General features: G+C 34.0%; 2 protein-coding genes across 5 annotated transcripts; both read left to right on the forward strand.

Moving 5' to 3' along the window:
- The first annotated feature begins 5606 nt into the window (after nucleotides 1-5606).
- LOC130650114 (tRNA dimethylallyltransferase-like) lies at nucleotides 5607-11152 on the forward strand. The gene is made up of 4 exons (XM_057456033.1): nucleotides 5607-5764; nucleotides 8831-9271; nucleotides 9867-10085; nucleotides 10152-11152. The coding sequence occupies exons 2-4, from the start codon at nucleotides 8881-8883 to the stop codon at nucleotides 10802-10804; spliced, it is 1263 nt and encodes a 420-aa protein (XP_057312016.1). The 5' UTR covers nucleotides 5607-5764; nucleotides 8831-8880; the 3' UTR covers nucleotides 10805-11152.
- A 153-nt stretch (nucleotides 11153-11305) lies between these two features.
- Nucleotides 11306-27387, forward strand: LOC130650073 (uncharacterized). 4 transcript variants are annotated; one of them, XM_057456030.1, is made up of 16 exons: nucleotides 16555-16682; nucleotides 23296-23391; nucleotides 24296-24356; nucleotides 24438-24515; nucleotides 24596-24643; nucleotides 24716-24792; nucleotides 24881-24994; nucleotides 25263-25355; nucleotides 25440-25549; nucleotides 25975-26012; nucleotides 26087-26157; nucleotides 26240-26390; nucleotides 26460-26513; nucleotides 26583-26716; nucleotides 26862-26999; nucleotides 27184-27387. In XM_057456030.1, the coding sequence occupies exons 2-16, from the start codon at nucleotides 23306-23308 to the stop codon at nucleotides 27251-27253; spliced, it is 1323 nt and encodes a 440-aa protein (XP_057312013.1). In that variant the 5' UTR covers nucleotides 16555-16682; nucleotides 23296-23305; the 3' UTR covers nucleotides 27254-27387. The 4 variants fall into 4 exon arrangements, 3 of the variants coding, with proteins under 3 accessions (XP_057312013.1, XP_057312014.1, XP_057312015.1); XM_057456031.1 differs by having other exon boundaries at nucleotides 26243-26390; XM_057456032.1 differs by lacking the exon at nucleotides 26862-26999.
- The last annotated feature ends 43 nt before the right edge of the window (nucleotides 27388-27430 follow it).

A 27430-nucleotide genomic window follows, 5' to 3' on the forward strand; every position in this document is an offset into this window, starting at 1 on the left:
TGACGCTCAGGGCATGATGAAGACCCTGACGCTCGCGACATCTCTCATTCACCTGACGCTCAGGGTGTGGAGTAAAACACCATAACTAACATGTGCCTGACACTCAGGACATGTCAATGCGTCTGACACTCAGTGTATCTCATCCGTCTCATGCACCTGACGCTCAGGGCACAAAGACGCCTATAATGCATATCCTGAGCGTCAGGATATGCATTATATATTTGTGCATATCCTGACGCTCTAGTAGATTTAGTTTTAGTTTTGTATTTTCCTTCCATAATTAAAAGATTAGGTAGGTGGTCAGAGATTTTGCATGTAAAATTTCCACTCACAGAGGAAAACTGAATTCCATCAATGTATATAATGTTAAACAATGATGGTTTAGTATTATTAACATGTGGCTAAGGGTTATGACTTAACAAATTATTTAAAAAGGTAGAAGTTTCAAGGTCTTTATTGAAATTTAAAGAGGTTGTAATTGAAATCTCCAGTGAGAAATAGAATTTTTTTTTCTAAGTTTACTAAGGGTGTTTTCGAGATAAGTTAAGAAAGCAGTATCATTCTTGCTAAGATGTTGATAGATCGAAGCAATAACACTATTTGGTTTTGTTTTGTGAATTACTTCAACCCACTTACATTCAAACTCATTTGTTATAAGAATGGGAGGCAAGATCTTTTCTGGGTATAACAGAGAGGTGGTTTGATACAAAAAGCCCACTGCCACTTTTCATTGTACTACCTGTTTGGTTAAAGAAATTATGATAACCATCCGGGGAGAAGTTGTTGTTGCAAGATTTCTGGTCCCAAGTTTCTGTACGTGAAATAGCATCAAATTACTAGATTGAGAAGAGTATTAAGGTTTTCTAAATTACAAGTAAGGGAGGATATGTTGGAGTATAGGATTGAGTAGTTATTTTTTGATACATGTTTACCAAGCTTTGTGAACTCATCAGAATCATAGTAACCACAATTAATTTGCGTCCATGAAGTTTCAATACTATCAAAAAGAATATTCTATTTTTAACGCTTCTGATTTTGGAGAGTGAACATTAGCCTGACTTTTGTTTTGGCCTAGGTCAATTTCATTCAAAGGTTTTAATTTTAGTAAATTTCTTCTCATATTTTCGCATTTTCTAATAAATAACCCATTCTGAATGATTTGAGTTTTATTGTCAATCAGTGTGTATGGCAGAGCCTCACTTGCACAAAGTAGTTAATGAAATTTTAGAGCACCGTAAATGTAACCAAGTGTTGCACACATCACAACAGATGCTGTTACGGTTATGATCCACTATATAATCACATTGCTTACAGATTGTATTTTCTGTTTCTGTTTCTGTCATTAGAGAGATTTTTTAAACAAACAACATTCTTTTATTGTAAATAAGTTTATATTTGTTTCTTGATCTATTTTCCTAACTGCTTATGTTTTTTTTATTTAATTCACAACTCAGGGTAGTATTGTCATAAGATCACCATGTAATGTAATTAATGTAATTCAGATTAGATCGCAATGTTGATGCTAAAAAATTTGTGAACATGACAGTATCGTTGATTGTGCCTGTCCATAATGTTAGGTGTCATGATTCCCGTTTATCATCATCATCACAGGGTGGCCACAAGTCATGGAATTTCTGGAAATCATGGAAAAGTCATTTTTTTGAACAGTTTCATTGTCAAGCTTTGTTGCAATATAACATAGTTGTCTTTGGTTTTATTATATTATAAATTTGTTTTATTATACATTATGTCATGTGACTGCTTAGTTTACAAGCAATGATAACTTATATTGATGTAATCTGTGTGGTAAAATCGTTTTCAATCAATGTTTCTTCTAAGGAAGGGAGTCCTAGCATAGTTCTAGCTTGTAGCATGGGACAGGAATATATTTGTTCTTAGAAAGTAAAGATCACCTTGCCATTACCTTGAAGCTCCTAAAGAAGCTGAGCCAAGGGAAACGATCAAGTCTTTCATTGTATCAAGCAACGTGCTTTGCTCCGAGATCCTCTGGGCTTTGAACGTTGTCAAGTCCCAAGTAATGTTCAACGACAGTGACATTGCCAAAGATTTTAAACTTGGTAAAACGAAGTGCACATATCTCATTAACTTTGGCTTAGCTCCTTATTTCAAGCAAGAACTTTTGAACTCAATAAAAGCATCATCTCATTTTGTTGTGTCTTTTGATGAATATTTAAATCGTGTAGTCCAAGATGACCAAATGGACATTCAAATACGTTTTTGGAACGAATCTGAGAATGTAGTCAGTACAAGGTATCTAGATTCAAGATTTATAAAACGACCAAACGCAAAAAATCTTGTCACTGAATTGAAGGACTCGTTGGCGGAGTTATGCTTTAAAAACATGATTCAGCTATCTATGGATGGTCCCAAGACAAACTGGAAGGTGCGCGAACTTTTAATCTCAACAACAACAACAACAACAACAATTTGGTAATATTTGATTTAATTCACAGATTTTGCGCCACAAGATGGATTGAGGACAAGGACGTAGCAGCAAGAGCAATTGAATTGTGGGACAATGTTGTCAAAGTTATGTCTTATTGGGGGAGTCTCAGCAAAAGCAAACGGCCAAAGTGCAAATCATATGATGTTTTATTGGCTGCTTATAAGGACAAACTTATGGTCCCAAAGTTTACCTTACCTCAAGAATGTTGCAACGACCCTGAAATGTTACTTGGTTGCTTTCCAATTAGATAATTCAATGGTTCCTTTCTTGAGTGATGTGCTTGAGGGAATGACTAGAGAAATCATGAACCTTTTTATTCGTAAGGAGGTTATGACTGAAGCGAATACTCCTCGTAAACTTATTAACATTGATGTTGAGGAGGTCCAGAATCGATTGCTAGTTGACATGGTGAACACAGGCACAGCTGTAAAGGCTATCTTGCGGTCAAGAGAGATAACAGATGGGGCAAAACATCAGTTCCGAAAAGATTGTGTGGCTTTTCTAACTAATCTGATATTGAAGCTACAAGAGAGAAGTCCCTTGAAGTATCTTATCGTTCGATGCTTCTCCTCATTATCACCAGTCAATATGGTACAGAACCAACAGAAAGCTACAAGTCAGTTTATATCTTTGGTTGAAAAGCTTCATCAGGTTGATCATGTGTTGCCTTCTGTGGCAGATACGGCAAAAGAAGAGCTTGAGAAATTCTTATCATCGCTCGACGCACCTACTAAGGAAGAGTTTGTGCAATTTGATTTCAGCAAATCAAGAGTGGATGAATTCCTAAGGCCGTATTTCAAAGATCAAAAAGCGTTATGGGCTACCTGTAAAGTGATCTTCACATTATCACACAGTCAATCTGCTGTTGAACGGGGATTTAGTATCAATAAAGAACTGTTGATTGAGAATCTTCAAGAGAAATCTATTGTTAGCCAAAGAGTTGTATATGACCACCTACAATCATCCAGTGTGGATTTGCATGAGTATCAATTGAGTAATGGTCTGTTGTTCAAGTAGTAAAGCTGCCAGACAAAGATACTGAACACATCTGGAAGACCAAAAAAGAAAAGTCAACGAAGACAAGAAATCAAACAAAAGAAAATCAATAACAGACGAAATCAACAATGTTAAAAACTATAAGAAAAGATTAATCTCATCCATCAATGCACTGAACAGGGATATTAAAAAACTCTGCTACAAAGCTGAGGAATCTGAGAACATGGAATTTTTAGTTAGTTCGTAGTTTGTTGTTTTTCATCATGTAGAAAAAAGTACTTTCAGCAAAGTTGTTCTCTAAATAATGAAATTTATGGTTTGTTTGATAATTGATTAATTTAGGGGTTTAATTTTTCTTAACGGTTTTGGTCATGGAAAAGTCAGGGAAAAGTCATGGAAAAGTCATGGAATTTCTTTTACCAAATTCTGTGGCCACCCTGCATCATCATCATTCTCGGGTAACGTATAATATCTACGACAGCCCAAATAATAAAGAAAAATATTTTACGACAATGAAAGTGTGTGTGATAAAATGTTTTGAGCTAATAAGATCGGTCAGCTGTATGCAACAATGTTGTGAATAAAATTACCTTCAATTAAAAATATAAAACCACTTAAAATACTTTTTCATTGAAAACTTTTTTAGTTTTAGAAAAGTTTTAAAAAAATTATAATTATATAAAATTTTAGTAATTATAAAAACGATCTAAGAAGTTTTTTATATAAGCGCATTTTCAAACATAAAAGCAACTTTATTTCTAAGTTAATAATTCTGTAGAGAAACTTCTTTCTCCTAATTATTTACTTTCTCCTAATTATTTATTATTTTTAAGTATCATGCTGTTGTGTGTATGATTTACAGTTAGTGTGTATTTTTAATAATTTATTTTAAAATGCTGCGTATTTTAAAGAAAAAGAAAACAAGATTTTTACCAAAAATTCATGACTTATATATAGCAAAAAAAATTCCCTTTCGAATGACATATTTATATTCCATGAAAATATTTGGAACATCCCTCTTTTCTGGAAAGATCCTTTTCAGAGGTGTTATATCCTTCACACTGAGGAAATATGTGTAAAATGACTTGAGCATATATGTTTACTCACAAAATTTGATTGCAAGCCAACATGCAGATCTCAAATTACGAGTTTGTCAGCAAAAAATTAAACGAGTGTCATTTTGGCAAAAAAAATTTATGTTCATCAATTAACCGTCATAATATCTATGCATTGATAAAGTTTGAAATCACACCGCTTAACAGGTCTGAATTTACTGATGAAAGAAAATGTCCAAATTTGCTATTACTGAAATATGACATCATAATTCATGCAGCATAATTAAATCTGAGTTTCTTTAAATGTGAATATGTTGAGAATGAAAAGAACTTTTTAAAAAATTTAAGAAGACTTTTGAGCTAACTTTTTAAGTTCTATAATATAAGTCCAACATCATTTTATACCCTGGGTTCCCTTGAAGTTCTCCTTGTGCTGGTAGTTAAATGTATTGTCCATGTTTCCTACAATGGTTTCTCCCAATAATTATTTGGTCACTGATGGCTGTATCTTCAGCTGTGTTGTGAACTGACAGTCTTTCTTTAAATTTCATTGCAAAATGTCATAAAGAGTCAGTCATCTGTATTGAAAATTCTTGAGAGCTATTTTTTCCATAGGCTTGTAATATTCTTTTATTTGTTTCCACGTGCATTGGAGCAGAGGTTATCAAAAAATTGTTGTCCTTATCCTCTGGTTTCCATCCTTAATGTATCTGTTCAAGAGTAAGTTTCTGGTCTGGATGTGAAAATTGCCATCTAGTATTTGCTGCGTCCATGACTTTCTGTGGTGGGTTGTGGGTCTCGTGCCACAGTAGTGAATGCTTTCAGAGTGCAACTGTGTGGAGATCAGTCATATTTATTAAGACACTTGTTTTGTATAGCCTATGCTTTGTGACATGATCTATCTAAGCTGTTGGATTCTAGGCTAAAGTTTATTTGTTGTAAATGTATATATGCTTAAATGTTGATGCATGTGTCTTTTTTTATCCATTTTTATGAACAATTGACCTATTGTTTTTAACTTGAAATCCCAACCTGAGATCTTTACAATTGGAATTATGTTGGCTGGAAAGCAGTGTTAAGGATGTGAAACTGATATCCTTTAATATATTTTAGTGTCATGAAAGATAGCATAGTACAAAAAATCCAAGACTTATTACCAGTTCCTTTGTGGGTTTCTGTTATTGTGTTTGGTCCTCTACTTCCAGTTTTTATTCTCGTCATATATTGTATCGATTGGTATACTCAGGTGAGCCCTTTTTTATGAGGATGCCTTTCTTGCTGAGCTTCATTTGTCTTAAATATATTCAAGTTGAAGTAGAGACAACATTTCTGCAATATATATTCAAGTTGAAGTAGGGACAACATTTCTGCAATATATATTCAAGTTGAAGTAGAGACAACATTTCTGCAATATATATTCAAGTTGAAGTAGGGACAACATTTCTGCAATATATATTCAAGTTGAAGTAGGGACAACATTTCTGCAATATATATTTAAGTTGAAGTAGGGGACAACATTTCTGCAATATATATTCAAGTTGAAGTAGAGACAACATTTCTGCAATATATATTCAAGTTGAAGTAGGGACAACATTTCTGCAATATATATTCAAGTTGAAGTAGGGACAACATTTCTGCAATATATATTCAAGTTGAAGTAGGGACAACATTTCTGCAATATATATTCAAGTTGAAGTAGAGACAACATTTCTGCAATATATATTCAAGTTGAAGTAGAGACAACATTTCTGCAATATATATTCAAGTTGAAGTAGGGACAACATTTCTGCAATATATATTCAAGTTGAAGTAGGGGACAACATTTCTGCAATATATATTCAAGTTGAAGTAGGGACAACATTTCTGCAATATATATTTAAAGTGAAGTAGGGGACAACATTTCTGCAATATATATTCAAGTTGAAGTAGAGACAACATTTCTGCAATATATATTCAAGTTGAAGTAGGGACAACATTTCTGCAATATATATTCAAGTTGAAGTAGGGACAACATTTCTGCAATATATATTCAAGTTGAAGTAGGGACAACATTTCTGCAATATATATTCAAGTTGAAGTAGGGACAACATTTCTGCAATATATATTCAAGTTGAAGTAGAGACAACATTTCTGCAATATATATTCAAGTTGAAGTAGGGACAACATTTCTGCAATATATATTCAAGTTGAAGTAGAGGACAACATTTCTGCAATATATATTCAAGTTGAAGTAGGGACAACATTTCTGCAATATATATTCAAGTTGAAGTAGGGACAACATTTCTGCAGTACATATTCAAGTTGAAGTAGGGGACAACATTTCTGCAATATATATTCAAGTTGAAGTAGAGGACAACATTTCTGCAATATATATTCAAGTTGAAGTAGGGACAACATTTCTGCAATATATATTCAAGTTGAAGTAGGGACAACATTTCTGCAGTACATATTCAAGTTGAAGTAGGGACAACATTTCTGCAATATATATTCAAGTTGAAGTAGGGACAACATTTCTGCAATATATATTCAAGTTGAAGTAGGGACAACATTTCTGCAATATATATTCAAGTTGAAGTAGGGACAACATTTCTGCAATATATATTCAAGTTGAAGTAGGGACAACATTTCTGCAATATATATTCAAGTTGAAGTAGGGACAACATTTCTGCAATATATATTTAAGTTGAAGTAGGGGACAACATTTCTGCAATATATATTCAAGTTGAAGTAGGGACAACATTTCTGCAATATATATTTAAGTTGAAGTAGGGGACAACATTTCTGCAATATATATTCAAGTTGAAGTAGGGACAACATTTCTGCAATATATATTCAAGTTGAAGTAGGGACAACATTTCTGCAATATATATTCAAGTTGAAGTAGGGACAACATTTCTGCAATATATATTCAAGTTGAAGTAGGGACAACATTTCTGCAATATATATTCAAGTTGAAGTAGGGACAACATTTCTGCAATATATATTCAAGTTGAAGTAGGGACAACATTTCTGCAGTATATATTCAAGTTGAAGTAGAGACAACATTTCTGCAATATATATTCAAGTTGAAGTAGGGACAACATTTCTACAATATATATTCAAGTTGAAGTAGGGACAACATTTCTGCAATATATATTCAAGTTGAAGTAGGGACAACATTTCTGCAGTACATATTCAAGTTGAAGTAGAGGACAACATTTCTGCAATATATATTCAAGTTGAAGTAGGGACAACATTTCTGCAATATATATTCAAGTTGAAGTAGGGACAACATTTCTGCAATATATATTCAAGTTGAAGTAGGGACAACATTTCTGCAATATATATTCAAGTTGAAGTAGAGGACAACATTTCTGCAATATATATTCAAGTTGAAGTAGAGGACAACATTTCTGCAATATATATTCAAGTTGAAGTAGAGACAACATTTCTGCAATATATATTTAAGTTGAAGTAGAGACAACATTTCTGCAATATATATTCAAGTTGAAGTAGGGACAACATTTCTGCAATATATATTCAAGTTGAAGTAGGGACAACATTTCTGCAGTACATATTCAAGTTGAAGTAGGGGACAACATTTCTGCAATATATATTCAAGTTGAAGTAGAGGACAACATTTCTGCAATATATATTCAAGTTGAAGTAGGGACAACATTTCTGCAGTACATATTCAAGTTGAAGTAGACACAACATTTCTGCAATATATATTCAAGTTAAAGTAGGGACAACATTTCTGCAATATATATTCAAGTTGAAGTAGGGACAACATTTCTGCAATATATATTCAAGTTGAAGTAGGGACAACATTTCTGCAGTACATATTCAAGTTGAAGTAGGGACAACATTTCTGCAATATATATTCAATTTGAAGTAGAGACAACATTTCTGCAATATATATTCAAGTTGAAGTAGGGACAACATTTCTGCAATATATATTCAAGTTGAAGTAGGGACAACATTTCTGCAATATATATTCAAGTTGAAGTAGGGACAACATTTCTGCAATATATATTTAAGTTGAAGTAGGGACAACATTTCTGCAGTACATATTCAAGTTGAAGTAGGGACAACATTTCTGCAGTACATATTCAAGTTGAAGTAGGGACAACATTTCTGCAATATATATTTAAGTTGAAGTAGGGGACAACATTTCTGCAATATATATTCAAGTTGAAGTAGAGACAACATTTCTGCAATATATATTCAAGTTGAAGTAGGGACAACATTTCTGCAATATATATTCAAGTTGAAGTAGGGGACAACATTTCTGCAATATATATTCGTTACTTATTTTATTTTATTATGTTAGTGCATAAACATCGATGCGTCACGTGACACCTGTAAAAAAGCAAAGTCAACATGAGTGTGCAGACAATGAGAAATATGTTCGCTTCACCTATCATATTTATCCTTGGTAGTACTGCCACTGGAAAATCGAAGCTTGGTATTGAACTTGCCAAGAGGTTAAATGGTGAGATAATTAGTGCAGACTCGATGCAAGTTTACAAGGGATTGGAGATTATCACTAACAAAGTAAGCGTAGAAGAGCGGGCTGAAGTGACACACCACCTTCTTGACGTTATAACACCACCTGCAGAATACTCTGTCAGTGAGTTTCGTTGCGCTGCACTTGATATTATCCAGCAGTTGTTTTGTGCTCACAAACTTCCTGTGGTTGTGGGTGGGACCAATTATTACATAGAAGCTTTATTGTGGAATTTCTTAATGGATGATACCAGCTCGCCTGATAGTAAGTAAAAGAACAAACCATATCCCAGATACGGGAGTAAGTGGGTACACAAAAGGAACGAGCTAAGAACATTTTGTTTTTTTCTTTCAAATGTACCTTACTTGTGCAAGATATGTTTTAGATATGTCTTTTAATAAAAAAGAACTGTTGTTTTACGAGGCTTTTTTAAGACGCTGTGGTGTGAGAAGAAATAATTAACTAATCAGGTCAGTGGACCAGTTGGAAAAATCCGCATTATTAGGGGAGGTAAAATTATACGGAGATACATTTTGATGATGTCATCAAAGTGTATATACAAAAAAATCAGAAATTTGTTAACTTGTTCCGAAACGCTGATCAAAATAATTTATTTTCTTTCCGATGTATACCATGAAGGAGATATTAAGGTTTGAAGGATTTCCATGACGTTATTAACCCGTCGAATCAGAGACGGATTGGTTGGTCCCATTGTTAATTGGCGTTACCACCCGTTTACATGTTATTTAGCCTCAAAGTTGCAAGTGCAGTGCAGTCATGTTAGCGCTGCACTAAATTCTGTGTTTATTTAATTTAATGCCTCACTACACTAGAATATTATTTCGATTTTTTTTCATAGTGCTTCAGACTCGAAAAGAGTTAGGATCGAATAAACGAGCAAAAATAGACGGCGATACGTTTGAACAACTCATCTCTGTCGATCCCGAACGGGCTGCGGAGCTGCATCCAAATGACACGCGAAAAATAGCAAGAAGTTTGCAAGTGTTTCGTACTACTGGAAAAAAACATTCCGAGTTGTTGAAAGAACAGAGACAGCAACCTGGTGCAAGTCCGTTAGGTAAGACGTATACATAGTACGGCCCAATCACAGTTTCGAAATATTTATTACGCTCTTGAATTTCAGGTGGTCCGCTCCGCTTTTCCAAAGCTCTCATCTTTTGGCTAACTTGTGACCAAGGCGAGCTGGATAAGAGAATATCAGAGCGAGTTGATAGCATGCTGTCTAAAGGACTCGATGAAGAAGTTACAAAATTTTACGAGAACTACAGAAAATCCAAAAAGACGCTAGGTACAGATAGCACGTTATATCAAGAAGGGTTGTTTCAAGCTATAGGATTTAAAGAATTTCATGATTATTTTACATGCGACGATAAAGAAAAGGAAGAAGCACATTTAAGAGAAGGTTTAAGTGCGCTCAAGCGTGTCACTATAAAATATTCTAAAAAACAAAGAACTTGGATACAAAACCGTTTCTTATCTCGACATGGCGAAACCACTCCTGACATATACGAGTTGGACGCCACGAACCTGGACACGTGGAAGGCTGACGTTCTGCAAAAAGCTGTCGATATTACTCGTGCATTTCTTGCAAACTCTGAAATCCCTGTAGCGCCAGTAGAAAAACGAAGTGTTAACCTGAATGCGAAAAGGAAGTTCATTTGTGAGACGTGTGGCGGAAGGACGATAATGGGAGAGGCGAGTTGGAAGGAGCATGTTTCTTCGAAGCGGCACAAATATTTTATAAAAAAACAGTTAAAAGAAGTTCTGCCATCTTGAAATTTATTTTATCATCGAATCACTGGATGTATTTAACGTTAACGTTGTTTACATATTTAATGACAGAGGACGTTTCAACACAATATACACTGAAATGAAATAGCGACCTAAGATGTCTTTGTTGTACCGGATTCAATGAAAGTTTTGAACGCAAAAAACTTTCACTGTGTCAAATTTAATTCTAACATGGCAGATATTTAAATAACTCGCCTTGCATTTAATAGTTGATACTAATACAAATTCAAAATATTTCGCGATCTATCTGCTGCCAACGCCCTATTTATTGAATACGCGCTGGTGAGAAGATGGCACTAAAATATTTATGAAAATATTCAGATATCAATCCAATTAATATCTATTTATTTATATACTCCCTGCATTATTTATCTGTACTGTGAAAACTCGCAGTTTTTAGCCTTTTGACATTATTTCGCACAGCGCGACATGTTTTGGATAATAGAGAGTATTTTTAACTGATTTGCCTCCCACGCGGTTCAGGGTTGCGAAAGTCAGTCTACTTTTGATTTTAGGGCTTGACGATACTAATTTTTAATGTTTCGATGTTTAGGCAGAGTAAAATTATAAACGTTACATTGATGTTTAGCGTTCACTTCTCGATTTGTGAGTCATTTCGCAAAATTAACAGGAAAAAAATGAAACACGAGAGTTCTGTTTCATTGGTTATTTATTTCGATGTAAAAAAAACATTTGAAAACACCATACTTGTTGTTTCAATAAATTTGCGTTAATTTTTGTTGGCGTGATCTTGATATTTGATCCAACAAAACGCGGAATGATTGATTGCATTATCGCCTCTCATGTGGAGAGCGTTTTTTTATGGTGTCAAATATGCATTATTGTTACAACATTTTTTGTTTAATTTTTCAATTTTTTCATTTTGTCAATATTAATACAATGTCAGAAATATGTTCTAACACATTTTTGACATCACCAACCCGTTTTTTATAAAAACATGCTGAGAGAGAAAAAAAAAACTCAAACTGGGACGCATTTAAGTAAGTTCTCCGTCGGTTAATCACCACCGCTAACAAATCAACCACGTGTTCCGTAAAACGAAGGGTATGGATTTTGATATGGTTGCTTATGACCTGCTTCGATTATTTACTATTGTAAGCAGTTTTTTTTTACCTAAGGCTATTTGGTATTCGAAACCAATTTCTTTTCTTACGTAATGGTTCAAGATTATTTATAGCTCTTCGTGGCAGATGTTTTAATTCTGAAAGAAGGACACACAATCAGATGACAGTGTTGTTAAATCATGTTATTGCTGACATGAATAAATACGCGTGGACATCCACAAACAACACAGTCGAACGCACGCCAGTGCAACATGAGGTTGGATGATATCAGTTGTGTCATACTCGAAGACTTCTTCGTCAAATCGCCGCCTCCAGAAAAGTTCGATCAACTCAAGTCGTGGCACAGGCGCTTTTTTGCGTTAGTGCGTTTGACCCATGACAAGTTGAATAACTTAGTCAAAAAGAGTCAGCAGAATATACGCGGAGAATTATTTTTGGTGTACTGGGAGCACAAAACTGACCGCGACAAAGGGAAGAAACCTCTGCGTGAGTTCTTTAAGTTCTTTTTTCTTGTCTTTGCAACAACCTTACGCTAATTTTTAAGTGTTAACTTACCAATATTAACTCGCTAGTATTAATTCGACAGTTGGCTTTGGTGCATTGTTTTCGTTATATAGCTAAAAAGTTATACATCTTTTCCTTTCAGTTCTGGCGTCGTACTTTTCTGTCTGAAATGGTGACAGCCTGAGTAATCATTTTTGTTTTGTTAGGAACAATTGCAATCTCGAAGGATGATGCGGTATACATGCGGGAACATCCATTTTTTCCTGCTCAATACCCACATGTGTTGGCTATCTATACTAAAACAAGACAGTATTATTTATGTGCGTATTCTGAGACACAAAAAAAACTTTGGTATGATTCGCTAATTCATTTACTACAACTGGATAGTGAGTTTGGAATGATACTTCCGATCACAGAAACAGAACAAAACGAGGAGGAACCGGTAAATGTAATATCAAAGTTGAGGTAATCGATACAAAAAAATTATTTTCTCTTTCTCTTCAATTTTTATTTTTAGATCTACGCCTCACTGTTGGACGTTTTGGACGATGATGAGACACGGAGTTGTTCGTCATGTGAAAGGTAAGCGAGACAATTACGTCATCACAACCTCTGATGTGAACATGATGTTACACAAAGAGAGTAAACATTTTCACAAAACATGTTTACTTGTTTACATTCCGCACATTGAACATACTTTTATCCTTTTTTGGGTTCGAAAATATAACAGCTAAAATGATATTTGCGTTTTCTATTTTTACCCGAGTTGTACACCTCTCATGGCGGACACCTAACAAAAATGTTCTCTAAAAAGAAGTGTCCAGTACATGAAGGTTTTTTTTAAAAAATTAGCTTATTTTGTTTCAAGAACCTAAGTTAAAAATATAAAAAGACAAGACAATATCCGCTGTGTCCGCTGCATGGAGGTTTAGTTATGAGAGTTTGACAGTTATTTTGTCTGTTTCAGAGAAAAGTGTCCATGGTGAGAGGTTTCACAGTTTGTCCATGTCATCATCATTTATTTTCGCAAGAATTTAGTAATAATTAATAAATGACTAGTCGTTAGCCCGTGGAAAAACCCACGGGTTCGCCCGTCCTTTTTTGTACCGCATTGCGTGCGTCTCGCTACCTGCGCAGCTAAGCTGCCATTTTGCGTGACAGACAGAAAAAAAAATTTTTGGCGGGAATTTAATCGCTACCTTTTAGATTAAACATGCATCGGACATCCGAAAGTTCGTGCTGGAGAGATTTTCACAGTGTTGGAAATAAAAATCGTGATTCCGGAATATCATCCATCACAAATGCTTCAAAATCATCTAATGAGGACGAAAATATGGAGAGGGAGCCTCGTTTAGAAAGGATTCACTCGTTAATAACAGACGCAGATGACTCTTCTTCGTGGTCTGAAAACGGGAATTTATACGAGCGTATGGATGAACTTGTAGTTAATAAGGCGATGCTCAAGAGCAGAGGAGAAGAGCGACGTTTTTCCGGAACAGACATTGTAACGAAAAAAAAAGAGATACTCGGAAACGAAAATCTTCGTCGATATTCTTCCCCTTTTCTAAAAATTGCAGAATCAACAGAAATGCTGGATTCCAATTTTTATGACATCCCGACGTCTCCTCGAAATCTTGCAAAATCGGTCCCCCGCAGAGGATATAAAAAGTTGACTTTCTATGACATTACACTTGAGATACCTAGTAACAGCGTGGTGAAGATTACCCAGAATGAGTTGCGAGTTAAGACAAGCGAACGAGAATGGACTTTAACGAAGGGTTCAGATTTAAATTTGTTGTAATTGAAACAAGAACGAAATTGTATATTAAATTACAGAGTCAACAAAATATTGGACTGTATGAAGTGAATCAACCGTCCAATCAATTACTTCTCCATAACGGCAATATCGAATTTGCTACACATGCGCAGGCGCATAAATAAATTTTACAATGTATACACGCTTCAGAATTTTTTTTTGGGATATTTGCAAATATTTGTAATTTAAAAATATGTGTAATTTATTTACCGATTGCGGATTTTATACTATATTGTTTACTGTTTAGTATGTCTGAATTTCTTCTTGATTTTTGTTTGTGGGGTAAATCCTTACTACGAATCGGGATATTTTTATTGTACAAAGAAAAACGCTGACAACCAAAGCCATGAAAAATTATGGTCAGAAAACGCTTTCACCAGAGCACGCTACATCACAACACCCTTATGAAAATCAATTTTATGTATATCAGTTATAACTTGAATGAATTCATATAAATCCAAAAGAGAATTTAAATACTCTCGAGTTAGTAGGGGAGATTGCATCATCATTCCCCTTTGTTTTTGGCATACAACGCCCCCACCGCCAGCCCCTCCCCCCTCACATACGTTATAATAACACAATGCTACTTGAAGAAAACTTATTTGACAAATCCCTCAAAAATCTTTGTAAATTTAAGGTTACTGTAAAGGAAACCAATTTTTTTTTTAGTAAATTGGTAAATTTTGGTAAATTTTTGCATACCTGCCTTTACGTTTGTGGTCTCTTTTTCCGAAAGCTTTCTATTGGCTCATTGAAATTTTCGGTACTGGAAAGCTGAATAAATTATGCATAAAAGGTTCCCGGATTTTTTTGTATAAATTACTGATTAGAGAATTATGTCGATAGAAAGAAAATAATATGCATTTTTTGAATGATTATATATAATTACAAATAATTTCAAAAAAAGGTGTGTGTTTAATTCATTATATTTTCTTTTTGGAAAATTAACATCTCACGAAAATAACACCATCAAAAAAGTCTTTCATCAAACATTCAGAAACAAAAAAAAAAAAAAAAAAATAAATAAATATAAAAGTATTGATAAATTATAAGGGTTTTTCTTAGACTACTCATCAAGTGAGTTTTTTCCTTTACAGTAACCTTAAACCCATAAGATAGGAAAGCAGCTAACGCAAAGACAAGAACTGCTGCCGAATAATTTCAATTACCCGATACAAAGAAATTTTAAAATTATTGGTTTTTTGCACCATGTTGATTTTCTGTAGTGTGGGCCGAAACGCAATGCAAAGAGAATTTTTTTCTTTGATGCGACAAGAACATTTGTTGAAGCTGTGTTTGTGGAATTATTGGTGAAAAATATTTGTTGTTGGGCTGCGTATTGTGAAAACAAAAATGATTTAGTAGTTTAGAGGCCGTTTTTTTTGTAAACTAGGCAACCACGTCCCCAGGCCATCGAAGACGGATCAAAAAAATAATTAATAAAATTCAATCGTTATGAACATGCCCACTTTTGTTTACTTTTGTGCCTGTACAAGTTTTTTATATGAATATTAAAATTCTAACCAGGCTTGTCATTGCTCTTGCAGTTAACGCTCTCTAATTCGATATTCAAGGGGAGTTAATCGAATTAGAGAGCCTATCGAGTAGTGGGAAGTCTCTCTACTTCGTGTAGTAAGGGGTAAATGTCGAATGAGAGAGCAAAATGCAAATAATAAACGAGGCTTTTGTTTTCAACGTTTATTTCACCGATGCAGTCGCCATTTTTTATCAACTGTTTGCATCGCCTCGCCCGTTTGTTTTGAAAACTTTTAGAAATCAAATGTACGAAAATTCGAAGCCTGAAATTCGTTCGAAATTCAAAACCGTATAAAAACCTTTTTGCATTGTAGAAATCGAATAACTCCTTCTCGGGACCTTAAATTTGTATCAAAAACGAGAGCTTATCGAATAAGAGAATGTCGAACAATGGAGCTTCGTTTGTGAGAGTTTCTTAAGGAAATTTGACAGTGACTTTTAATTTGATTGAAAACGAGAGCTTATGGAATAAAGGAGTGTCGAATTAGAACGCGTCAACTATTTCTCTATTGTTCGATACAATTGATGTACTGTTTTCAACTTGAAATCCCAGCCTGGTATTTTTATGAAGCATATTCTGATCAGGCCGGTAGCAACCAGTGAAGTAATAATCTTGCAAATTTTGGTTTATAATGATCACAACTAACCATAGTAGCCCCGACAGCAGACACTAAAGTTTTGTGAATGAACCGTAACATAAAAGGAGACAAGAGTAGGAAAAGTGTTTGCGTTCACAAAATTTCGATACAAAGATAATTTATGCATTTTTTTACAGCTTAGGAATAAATTAATTATGTAAGCGCTGCACGGAATAACTTTTCTATACTTTCGGTGACATCAACATCGTATCTGTATCATAACAAGGAAATTGTATGTCATCAACCTGTTGATTTGGAATGTATAGCTAGCTGACACTGTCAAGGTAGGCTTTTGCCTTTTTAAATCTTTTAACTGTTGATCACTTGAAAGCCCTGTTTCTGTTTGTATCCTCAACTTTTAAAATATATGCTTAGGTTATGCTTAATGGCAAAAAGATTTATTGAAATATGCTTATAAAAAACACATGATTGGGCTCAAAATGTGCTTATTTTTAAAAAATAAATAAAAATATTGCATTTATATATACACCAGTAATTACAATATAGAACTTCTCACAAAACAAAAAACAAAAAGAACATAAAAACTTCACAACATCTTCTTATGAAAAAAATGACCAAATTTAAGCTCACAGATGCAATGTTTCTGAGCAAAAAATACATATATACTCCATGATAATAAAGAGAACTTTTATCTGCTCCAATAGACAGGTTAACTTAAACCTATGAACTATGACTTCAAAATCTTCATCAACAGCAAAAATCTCTTCCCTAGATAGTAACTGCATTAAGTATATTGGCATTTTACTGGATTTTACCTTAGTTGTAAAACTCAGATTAATAAGGTTGCCATCAAACTCGAGAGGGCTAATGGAGCTATAGCGAAACTTCGTCACTTTGTTCCACAATATGTCCTTAAATCTGCTACCATGCTATTTTTTGTAGTCACATCTTTACTGTCTTCAACATTGCGCAGTGAGACTCATCTCATTTGAACAGCAACAATCCCATTCACCCCCTTTTCTTTAATCTTGGCATTTTGAAATTTCCTGATTTGGTTTTTCTTTACAATCTATATCAGGAGAACTTTTTTCAACTTTGTTGAAGCTTTCCTGACAAACCACACCCAATCAGTCATTGTCAATGGAATGGAATCACATCCTGTTGCTGTTATTTTAGGCGTACCCCAAGGTAGTGTGCTTTGACCACTTATCTCCGTCATCTTCCTTGGAGATATGGACTCAAATATCAGTGACAGTATTGTACGGTCATTTCCTGATGATACAAGGGTTACCAAGAGCATCGACTCTCTCAGGGACATGGGCAAGTTGCAAAGTGATCTACAGAAAATTTATAAATGGGAAGAAGATGAAAACATGAAATTTAATGATCTAAAGTTTGAGGTCATGCGTTATGGCACGAAAGACATCCTGAAAAATTGTGCATCATATCTTGATCCATCATCGAAGAGGGAGAGGAACTGAACTGAAAGGTCTTGGTGTCATATTATCCACCAACTGCTCCTTTCATTCCCACATATCGAAAGTAGTAAATGACAGTAAAAACATGATCTCTTGGATTTTAAGAACTTTTTACACCAGAACGAAGGATCACCTTATGACCATGTGGAAATTTCTTGTTCTTCATCTAATGCCTCTATCTATTGTTCAGTCCTTTGGAGTCCACATAAAGTTGGAGAGATACAGATGATAGAGGCATTGTAATGGTCCTTTATACGAAAAATCAGAAACTTGACCAATCACAACTATTGGAAATCATTGAAAGAACTGAAACTGTATTCATTGGAGCGTAGAAGGGAAAGGTATCAAAGAATTTATTTTTGGAAAATCATGGAACAGTTGGTACCAAATGTCAATCTGAAAATCCAAAGCTATCATCATCCTTGGCATGGTCAGAAAGCAAAACTTCCGTGTGGTCCATACAGTAGGGTAGCAGAGTTCAGTTTACCTATCCATGGAATAAAGCTCTCTAACATCCTCCCTAAATCCATCCGTAATATGTCTGGTTGCACACTGGACCTTTTTAAAGACAGCCTTGATAAATATCTATTCAAGAAACCAGATGATCCACAACTGGTAGGATACACCACGTTAAGACGGGCTGATTCAAACTCAAATTATAGATATGCACACATTGGTGTAAACTGGATGTTCAATCCAATGGAGGACTGGCACAAAACTGCTAATCTTGAAGACTTTCCTCGAAAGCCTACAACAAGGTACAACAAGGTAAGGTTTTATGAGGACTATTTCATTCCTAAAAACGAGGACTAATTCTTTTCCAAAATCGACAACCAACATTTTGGTCAGGTGGCGTAATCTGTAAAAAAATACAAAAAAAGAAAAAAAAGTAGTTTTGGACAATTAGAAAAAGAAAAGGTTGGTTGAAGGTGATTTTTTAGCCTCTGTTTATTCGTATCAGAAAAGTCGAAAGAAAATCGTCCAAAATCTCCATTTATTTATCTAGCAAACCCATAATTATCAGAAATTACAAAAAAGCTGAGTTATTGCTACCCTTCCTTGCTTGTGTCTTAAGTAAGAAATTTTAAGCAAACTTTATTTTGACATGATTCTAATCATTTGTTGTTCTTTGTGATGTAAGATTACCTTTGATAACTGAGTATAACTTCTTGTTTGACTGAATCCTGGTTTCACAATACTTTTAACTAGATCTTCAACTTTTGATATTCTCTCACTTTGTTCGCACACTGCTGTATAGATACACACAGTCAAGTAACAAATCGTTTCAGGTATGTCATTATTCGCACGGCTGAAGAATAAATATTGAATTTTAGAATCAACTTATAAAATCCATTTTGTAGCGTGTGATGACAGCCCTCAACATAATTTTTGGAGACTCGTTAGACAAAACTCCCAATAGATTTCCGTCTTGGTCGAACACTTTTAGATCTCAGAATTATTGAATGGTCCTCGACCTTTTAATCCACGAGAAAGCCTATTCATAGCCAACCTAACCATCCTAGGTAATTCACTGGCTCCTGACTTGCTTAAAAGAACTATGTAGACATAAATCTCTTTTGCCTGGCCCCTTCGTCGTTGGTAACCAGTTTTACACAAGAAATTCAACCATGCGGTTCTTAACTACTGCGCAGGTGAACACCAACGGAGCACGGATGAAGCAAGTCTGCAAAACTGCACTGACAGGCAGAATAGACATTTTGTAATGGATTTAATTGTAGATGATTTCTTTATGTGACAAAACAATCGAAAACTATAGCAGGTCCGAATTTAATGGTTTTTATCCTTATACCTTTAAAAACGAAACCCACGTGCCGTATATATAGTTCTTTTTTCTGTATAAATTTTTTTAAAATGTAGCTGAACTTTCTAAATAAATTTTGAAGCTTTATATAAGCCACGTGGATAAAGTTTTTTTTTAATTTGAAAACAAAGCATATATATTTTTGCCTTCGCTTGTGATGAACTGAAAAATAAGCAATAAATATAAAAATGACAGTACAGTTATGCATACTATACTATATAAGGAAGTTAAGATTGAGAAAGTCGCTATACCAGTAGACGCTCAATCATCGTGTTTAGGGTTCACGATTTAAAACATTTTCATTTATTAGGAATAAGAAATTTACAAGACTTATTCATTTGTAAGGATAACAGCAAAAATAAAAATACGATATAAATATAATAACTAGTATTTAGGCCCATGATTATGATTTTATGCATTATTTATTTCTAGAGCACTTCTGAAGTAATATTATCAAGTCAAACTAGTAACATATCTGGTCTCTTTAGATATATTTGCAAGTAAAAATTACGCAAAAATATTTTGTAAATAACATGTATGTTTGAAAAGTCATGTTTGAACAAAATGTTGCCCAATAAAATGAGAATACCCTGTAGATAAAATTTTCCAGGTGCATCTGCTAGGCCATACATGTTTAAAAGTTTCTAGATGTAGGTTGTAAATGCATTGTCCTTTAAAGGTGCCGTCCTTGTAAGATGCTGTTTTTTATAGATTGATCTTAAGTTTCAACCATGATTGTAAGAGTCAGTCTTAAGCTTTCTTGTGAGCAAGTTGGTTAGTCTGTGTGGAAGGATTGTTCTTTCTGGAAACCCCATGCACAAAGTCAAGCTTTAGTGATTTTTTTGCCATTAACAAGTTCTCGTGTCACAACCCACTGAGTGGTTACACATTGCTGTCTTCATACACCTTTTGATCCTTCCAGCAATTGTATTTCAATACAATTCACTGGAGATAAATTTCTGGTTATGATCTAAGGTATTTCTTGATCAGCGTAAGCTTTCTGTGTCATGTTGAACATCAAGAGAGGTGACATTACCATCTGGTGACAAGATATTCCAGGACTGGCTCCATTTAATATTACCTTTTCCAATCTTTTTTGATCTAGATAACAATTTGACAGTAATGGATTTGCCATTTTTTTAAACAACTTTTCAGATGTTATTTTTCTTTAAAGGGTTATGTGATTTCTTTGATGCAGGGTGTGAAACAGTTAATGATGAAGGAGCATTGATGTCTAAATCACCAGGAAGATGTGGTGAAGATGAGCTGAGTAGATCCATACCTTATAAATCAGCAGTGGATGCGTGAGGAACAATAGTGTCTTCAGGTTATTGGTGTTACTATTAGCTGGTGTGGTGTTGTTTAGTTTAACATATGGCTCAGAGTCTGATTCAGATTGTTGTGTTTTATTTTGTAAGATCATCTAAAACTTGGGACGAGGAAGTGGAATCTGATATGGTTAAATTGTCTACAGTTTTCCTACAATTACTGTTTCAGTGTTAAGGGGAAAAAGCAGGATCTGGCGTATGGTAAACCAGCAAGGATATACTCTAAAATATAGTTACACCTATGCTTCTGCAATACCTGCTGACCCTCTTTTCATAACAATTTTGCTAGTCTTCTCCAGCACCAGTCTGATCGATGTTTGTAGTAAACTTTATCCCCTGTTTTAGGTAAACAGCGTCACAGTAAGACCGAATGTTGTAGTTGAGAGCACAACGAATTCTTGCAGAATTTTCTGCTTTGACAAAGGCTTTCCTAGTAGCTTGAATTGCTTTTAAGTTTTCAACAAGAACTTTGCTAGAGCATTCATTAGCTGAAATGGTATTGGTCAACTTCGGGTTTTTGCCATTTTTCTTCATTTTTTGCATCATTTCACTTGACGAAATCAGCTCAAAGTGCATACATGCTCACAAAATAGAATGAGCTATGCAAGATTCACAACATTTTTATAAAATACAATGCGAGGTTTTCAGAAATTATCACTTCTTCCGTAACTTTTGCAAACACATGGGAAACACGTCAAAATCAAAACAAATATGGCGAACGTCATCAATATTTTGCATTATCAGACATGTTGTTTAAGGGTGTTGTTCAAGCAAATATTGATGGAACACCATCAACTATTGTTTTCACAATAGTTGATAGTGTTTTGTTAGGTATCTGTGATGCAACTAACAGACGGGTGGCATGGTTGATCAAGTGCAGAATTATGATACCTTTTTCAGTTCTGTTAACAGTTTTACTGATGGTTGTCCAGCAGATTTTATTAGACTGTGTGAACTGACGATGGATCTTTTCAGTCATTTTTTCTTTATTAAGATCTTCTGTTATGGTCAAGGTTATTGATTGTGACTCTTCACCTCCTGAATTATTTGATTGATGGTGAAATGTCCTGTTGTGGTGGCTGTTACAGGGATGTTTTGTCCAAGCGCATGAGTTGTGTCATTTAAAAAATTTAAAAAATTATTAAACATGTTAACTTTTTTTATGGATTAGAAAAAGGAAAAGTTTCGGTCAAAAATATCTGTATGGATTCTAATTTTTTTGTTTTAGATAGTACCAGCGCCATTTGTAGATTAAACTTTCTTTCCATCACCAAATTAATAAATGTTAGATGAAGAAGTAACATCTTTCACTAGATGGTAAACTTTCAGTGAAAATATCAAACCATTTTTTCCACATATAGTTTTAGAAGCTCCACTGTCAAGAAGCTGCAGTATTGAAAGATTTAGTTGATGAGGATGATTAAAGTCAGACTGCTATATTAATACTTCATAGTCATGTGGGGCATCTTCCTGTGCAAGTGTTAGAAAATTCTTTAGTCAGGGCATTTTGCAGCCCAGTGTTTGATAGATTAACAAGTCTTGTCGAGTTTTCAAATTTTTAAATTGCAAAATTAATCTTTTTTTTCAAACTTGATTTTTTATAGTAAATGTGCTTAAATGCCAAATGCACCTTCAAATAGAAGTCTAATAAAGCTTAAATAAGCAAATATACTTTGAGTGCTGAAATTTTTATTCCCTGGTTGTATTGTGTTTTCTATTTTAATAGAAGGAGTCACTTAAAATTTAGCTTTGTTTATAAAGCCATGCTTATGTAGCATGCTTTAAGCCAAGTATAAGCAAATAAGCAAATATACTTTGAATGCTGAAATTTTTATTCCCTGGTTGTATTGTGTTTTCTATTTTAATAGAAGGAGTCACTTAAAATTTAGCTTTGTTTATAAAACCATGCTTATGTAGCATGCTTTAAGCCAAGTATAAGCAAATAAGCAAATATACTTTGAATGCTGAAATTTTTATTCCCTGGTTGTATTGTGTTTTCTATTTTAATAGAAGGAGTCACTTAAAATTTAGCTTTGTTTATAAAACCATGCTTATGTAGCACGCTTTAAGCCAAGGTATAGTGTTTCTTGTTTTATGTTTGTTTCTAGCAGCATATAATTTAATCCTTGACATTATCCAATCAGACCCATTAGAATCACATACTTTTTCCAGTCTATTGAGAAAAGGAAAATGCTTGAAATATTTTTAATTCTATTATAGTAGTTTATAGTTTTAAATTCTTTTATAGTGTAGATTTTTATGCTAATAGATTTATATGTTTGTAATTTTGCTGTTTGATTTATTGCAGATAAATCAGAATGGCGGATGCGGAGAAAAATGAAGCTGTCAAATTTTGTTTCACTTTTCTCATAAAGAAGTGTGTCATTTATGCAGCCAGCAGTTGGTAAGTACTTTTTGTAAAACCAACTATCCTATAACAAAATATTCAACAGGAAGGATTTTTCTATCATTTTAACACTTTTCATTGCTGATCATAAAAAAATTATGAATAGAATAGAATAAAAGAGAAGACTTTTTCTTGTAATTTTAACATTATACTAACAAGTTAAAACAAAGTGCCCTTTACCGTTAATTTGAATTAGTAATTTACATCACTTTTTGATTCTTAAAAGCAAATAAAAACAGAAATACCTTTGAAGTTAATTTGCAACTTAAAAAGGTCAATTTAATTTTTACTGTTTTGCATTATATGCTTGTGCGGAGAGTAAACAGTGTTATCATTTGAATGAATTTATGAATTTACGTTACATGAATTGAGTTATCTTTCTTTTCTATGATTGTCTTAGTATTCAGTCATTTATATAGAAGTAAAATTTTTTAATCCTGTCCTTAGGAAAATCTCAATGAAGACTTAACCATATTTAACAGTTCTTTTTATATTATCAGCCAAAAATCCAAGAAAAACAATTAAATAGAATTAATTTTGAAATAAGATTAAATAATTTTTTTAAATAATTTTAATTTGAAATCTGGTAAGTAGCATATCACAATTTATTTTCGATTTTAAGCAGATTAATAAATAAGAAAACGGATAAAAATGCAGGTTTCTGCAACACTTGGAACTCCCTTCTAATAAGAAGAGAGTTCCAAGATTTAAAAAAATTAAAAGATACAACTTCGTTAAATAAGGTAAGATTGGGAGTTTTTCAATAAATTATTTTGATAAAATGAGAATGGTAAGATAAGAATGATGGCCTAATTTAGATATCATTACATCCTTTGTGGCTTTCAATTTAGCTGGCTTGGTCAGGCTAAAAATTTTTACAAAATACACTATTGTTGTTTAGGTCGTCGCCATCTTTACAAATAACATGGAAACGTGGAGAACGCTTGAAACATTTTCCACTGGCAGGTTTTTCCCAATTATTTCTGTTTATATTTTTTGAAACATTTTTATTAATATCGTGCTAAATATTTTTTTCACAACAGCCTTTCAATGAGCGCACTGAAGAGGTGTTGACATTCGAAGATTTGACACCGCAGTCTATGTTTGTGACTCTTCACAAGGTGACTACTGTTGTTTTATCTATCTCTTCATCCAGCCACAGTACTTTGATGTTTGTATGGTCGTCTGTTTATTTTTGTAGAACAGTGGAGAGTTTGAAGGCAAGGTTTATACATTACAGTTGGAAGAAGTGGGTAACAAATTTCGAACTTTAGTTTTATTTGTCTTCATACAAAATTTATTGACGCTCGCCATTTTTTAGACTGCTGGACTGTCCTTAAAGCGTTTAGCCACTCATTCATTTAATATTGCTGATTTTGCACTTCTTGAAAGTGAAAGGTAATCTTTTTCGTAAAACTAATTTCATTAAAAAAAAAAACATTAGGAAAAGATACATGAATTGTAAAACAAAAATGTATATTTTTAGCGAACTACATTGTGAAACCAAAATGATTGATTTGAAACCTCTCTCTAAAATGGTACGACAAGTCAGTCTAACCGTCGATATATCTTGTGAATACTTAAAGACAGGATTTGAAAGGTATGATCATGAAGCTCTTGAAACTTCGAATCTACAAATGTTCTTTAGCTAAATACATGTCTATCCAAGCCTCGATTATATGTCCTCGTCGATTCTTTTAATCTAGCCTCGTTGAATGTTTTTACCTAGCCTCGTTGAATGTTCTTAGCTAGCCTCGTTAAATGTTTAAACTAGCCTTGTTGAGAATTCTTAACTAGCCTTGTTGAATATGTTTCACTTGCTTCATCAAATGTTTTTTTTTAACTAGACTTGTTTACTTTTTTCGTAGTGATTCGGACATTGAAAGCAATTTCAGTCACATCAGTGATAGTGACGATGAAACTATTTGGCATACTGACGTACTCCAAGAAAGAGCTGTGCAGTAATATATAGACATATTCATTTTTAATTCTTCTTCTTTTCAGCCTTACTACTTTCTAACGAAAACAGTGTTATATTTCTGCAGAAGACGAATTCTAATGCTTGAAGAGTTGAAACGCGCTGACAATGCGACATTAACACGTTTTGGAAGTATGCCCTCCTCGTCAGCGCTTGGTGTTCGGAATACAAGAAAAGGTACATATGGCTTTCATATCGTTTTGTGTTGACTTATTATCGTAATATTCATGTTATAGTCCGTTCGTTCAGGAGTTATACGGCTTTTACACATAACAGTGAACCCGGCTTTTACACATAACAGTGAACCCGGCTTTTACACATAACAGGGAACCCGGCTTTTACACATAACAGGGAACATGGCTTTTACACATAACAGGGAACCCGGCTTTTACACATAACAGTGAGTCATGAGATATGAGTTATGTGTAGGCCAAATTTCACCTTGATACAAATTTTTTTGGAGGGGGGATATATTTATTACAAGAAAGGGGTAAAAGGTTATATTTGAAATGAACAGCTCGACTTTAGTATAAAAAACAAGGATAACTCAACGCGGATGTACGATAGTAAATTGTATTGTTGTTTCTTCTTCTTGTTTCTAGATAGCACAAGAGAAACATTGGAAAAGTTGATCGTAGGAGTAAGTTATATTTTGCAATATTTGTCTGACTGTCAGTGGTTTTGAAGTAGGTTATGTTGTTGTTGTTGTTAAAGGAAGAAGTGAAAGAAATTGTTCACCAAGTATGCGATGATGATTTTATTGTGAGAAAAAGTTTGAAAATCAAGTATGTAAGTTTAAATCAGATTGAGGAAATATCTTTTTTTTCTCATTTCAGATATTTTGTCAATTGTATTTGAATGTTTCAGGAGGATTGAGTTAGAGAATGAAGCATTGAGAGTTCGCAACGCGCATCTTCTCGCCATGTTGGGGACTTACAAACACGACGTGGAAATGATGCAAGCGGAAATTAGTGATCTACATTCACTGGTGCAGAATCTTCGTGTAAAGATGAACACTGTAAGTCTTCCTCCTGCTCTCCACGTTGAAGTTAGTCCTCCGATATTTATCTTTTCTTCTCTTCTGCAGAATCGTGCTGATACAAAGACAACAGAACCAGAAAGTATCGCACAACCACAGAAGGTGAATTTATGAAATAACGACACGCATGTTTCGAAACTGTTTATGTAAACCGTTTTTTTCTTCTTCTAGTTGCAAGGTTGGCTATGCAAACGTGGAGTAAAGGGAGGACCGCTGGGCCGTCGTTGGAAAAAACGATGGTTTGCTCACCATCATGATAACTGTTTGTATTACTACAAAAAACAGGATTTTCATCAACAACAGGGGTGAGTTTGCTCACCATCATAATAACTGTTTGTGATTTTCATCAACAACAGGAATATTTATCACTATGTCACGCGCATGCGCAATGAATACTGATTGATGTTGTGAGCTTTATTTGTGTGTCTAAAATGTTGAAAAATTGATTAGGTACATCGAGCTGAGTCAAGTGTTGGGAGTACAAGACGTGAGTGCACACAAACAAGACAAAAATAATGCGACATTTAATATCTTGACAGAAGAGAGGACATACGTCCTTATGGCACATGATGAACAAGAAAAATTAAGGTGTGCTGACATCAATATCGGTACATCAATACTGTGTGACAATTTCTATGACGTGACATCAATATCGGTACATCAATACTGTGTGACAATTTTATGACCTGACATGATGTCTATAAGTTGATATTAAGGTCCTATCATGCATTGTTTTGTTTGCATTAAAAGTTGATAAATTTTGCCTTTTTAGGTGGATCAACTGTTTGGACGAATTATGCCGCACTGTTACTTCAAAAGAAAGTGAACATCACGATGAATAAATTTTATAGAGTTTAATTTTTTAACACGAAATCTTTTATTGTAATTTATTTATTTATTTTGATAAGTTTTATATTTTTATAAGCACATGTTTTATGAATAGGCATTATAAAATAAAACTGTTTTTTTATGCTGATTAATTTCTGCTGGATGATAACTCTCCACTCTCCTACTTAGAG

Source organism: Hydractinia symbiolongicarpus, chromosome 1, assembly GCF_029227915.1.
Source record: "Hydractinia symbiolongicarpus strain clone_291-10 chromosome 1, HSymV2.1, whole genome shotgun sequence".
NCBI classification, from domain to species: Eukaryota; Metazoa; Cnidaria; class Hydrozoa; order Anthoathecata; family Hydractiniidae; genus Hydractinia; species Hydractinia symbiolongicarpus.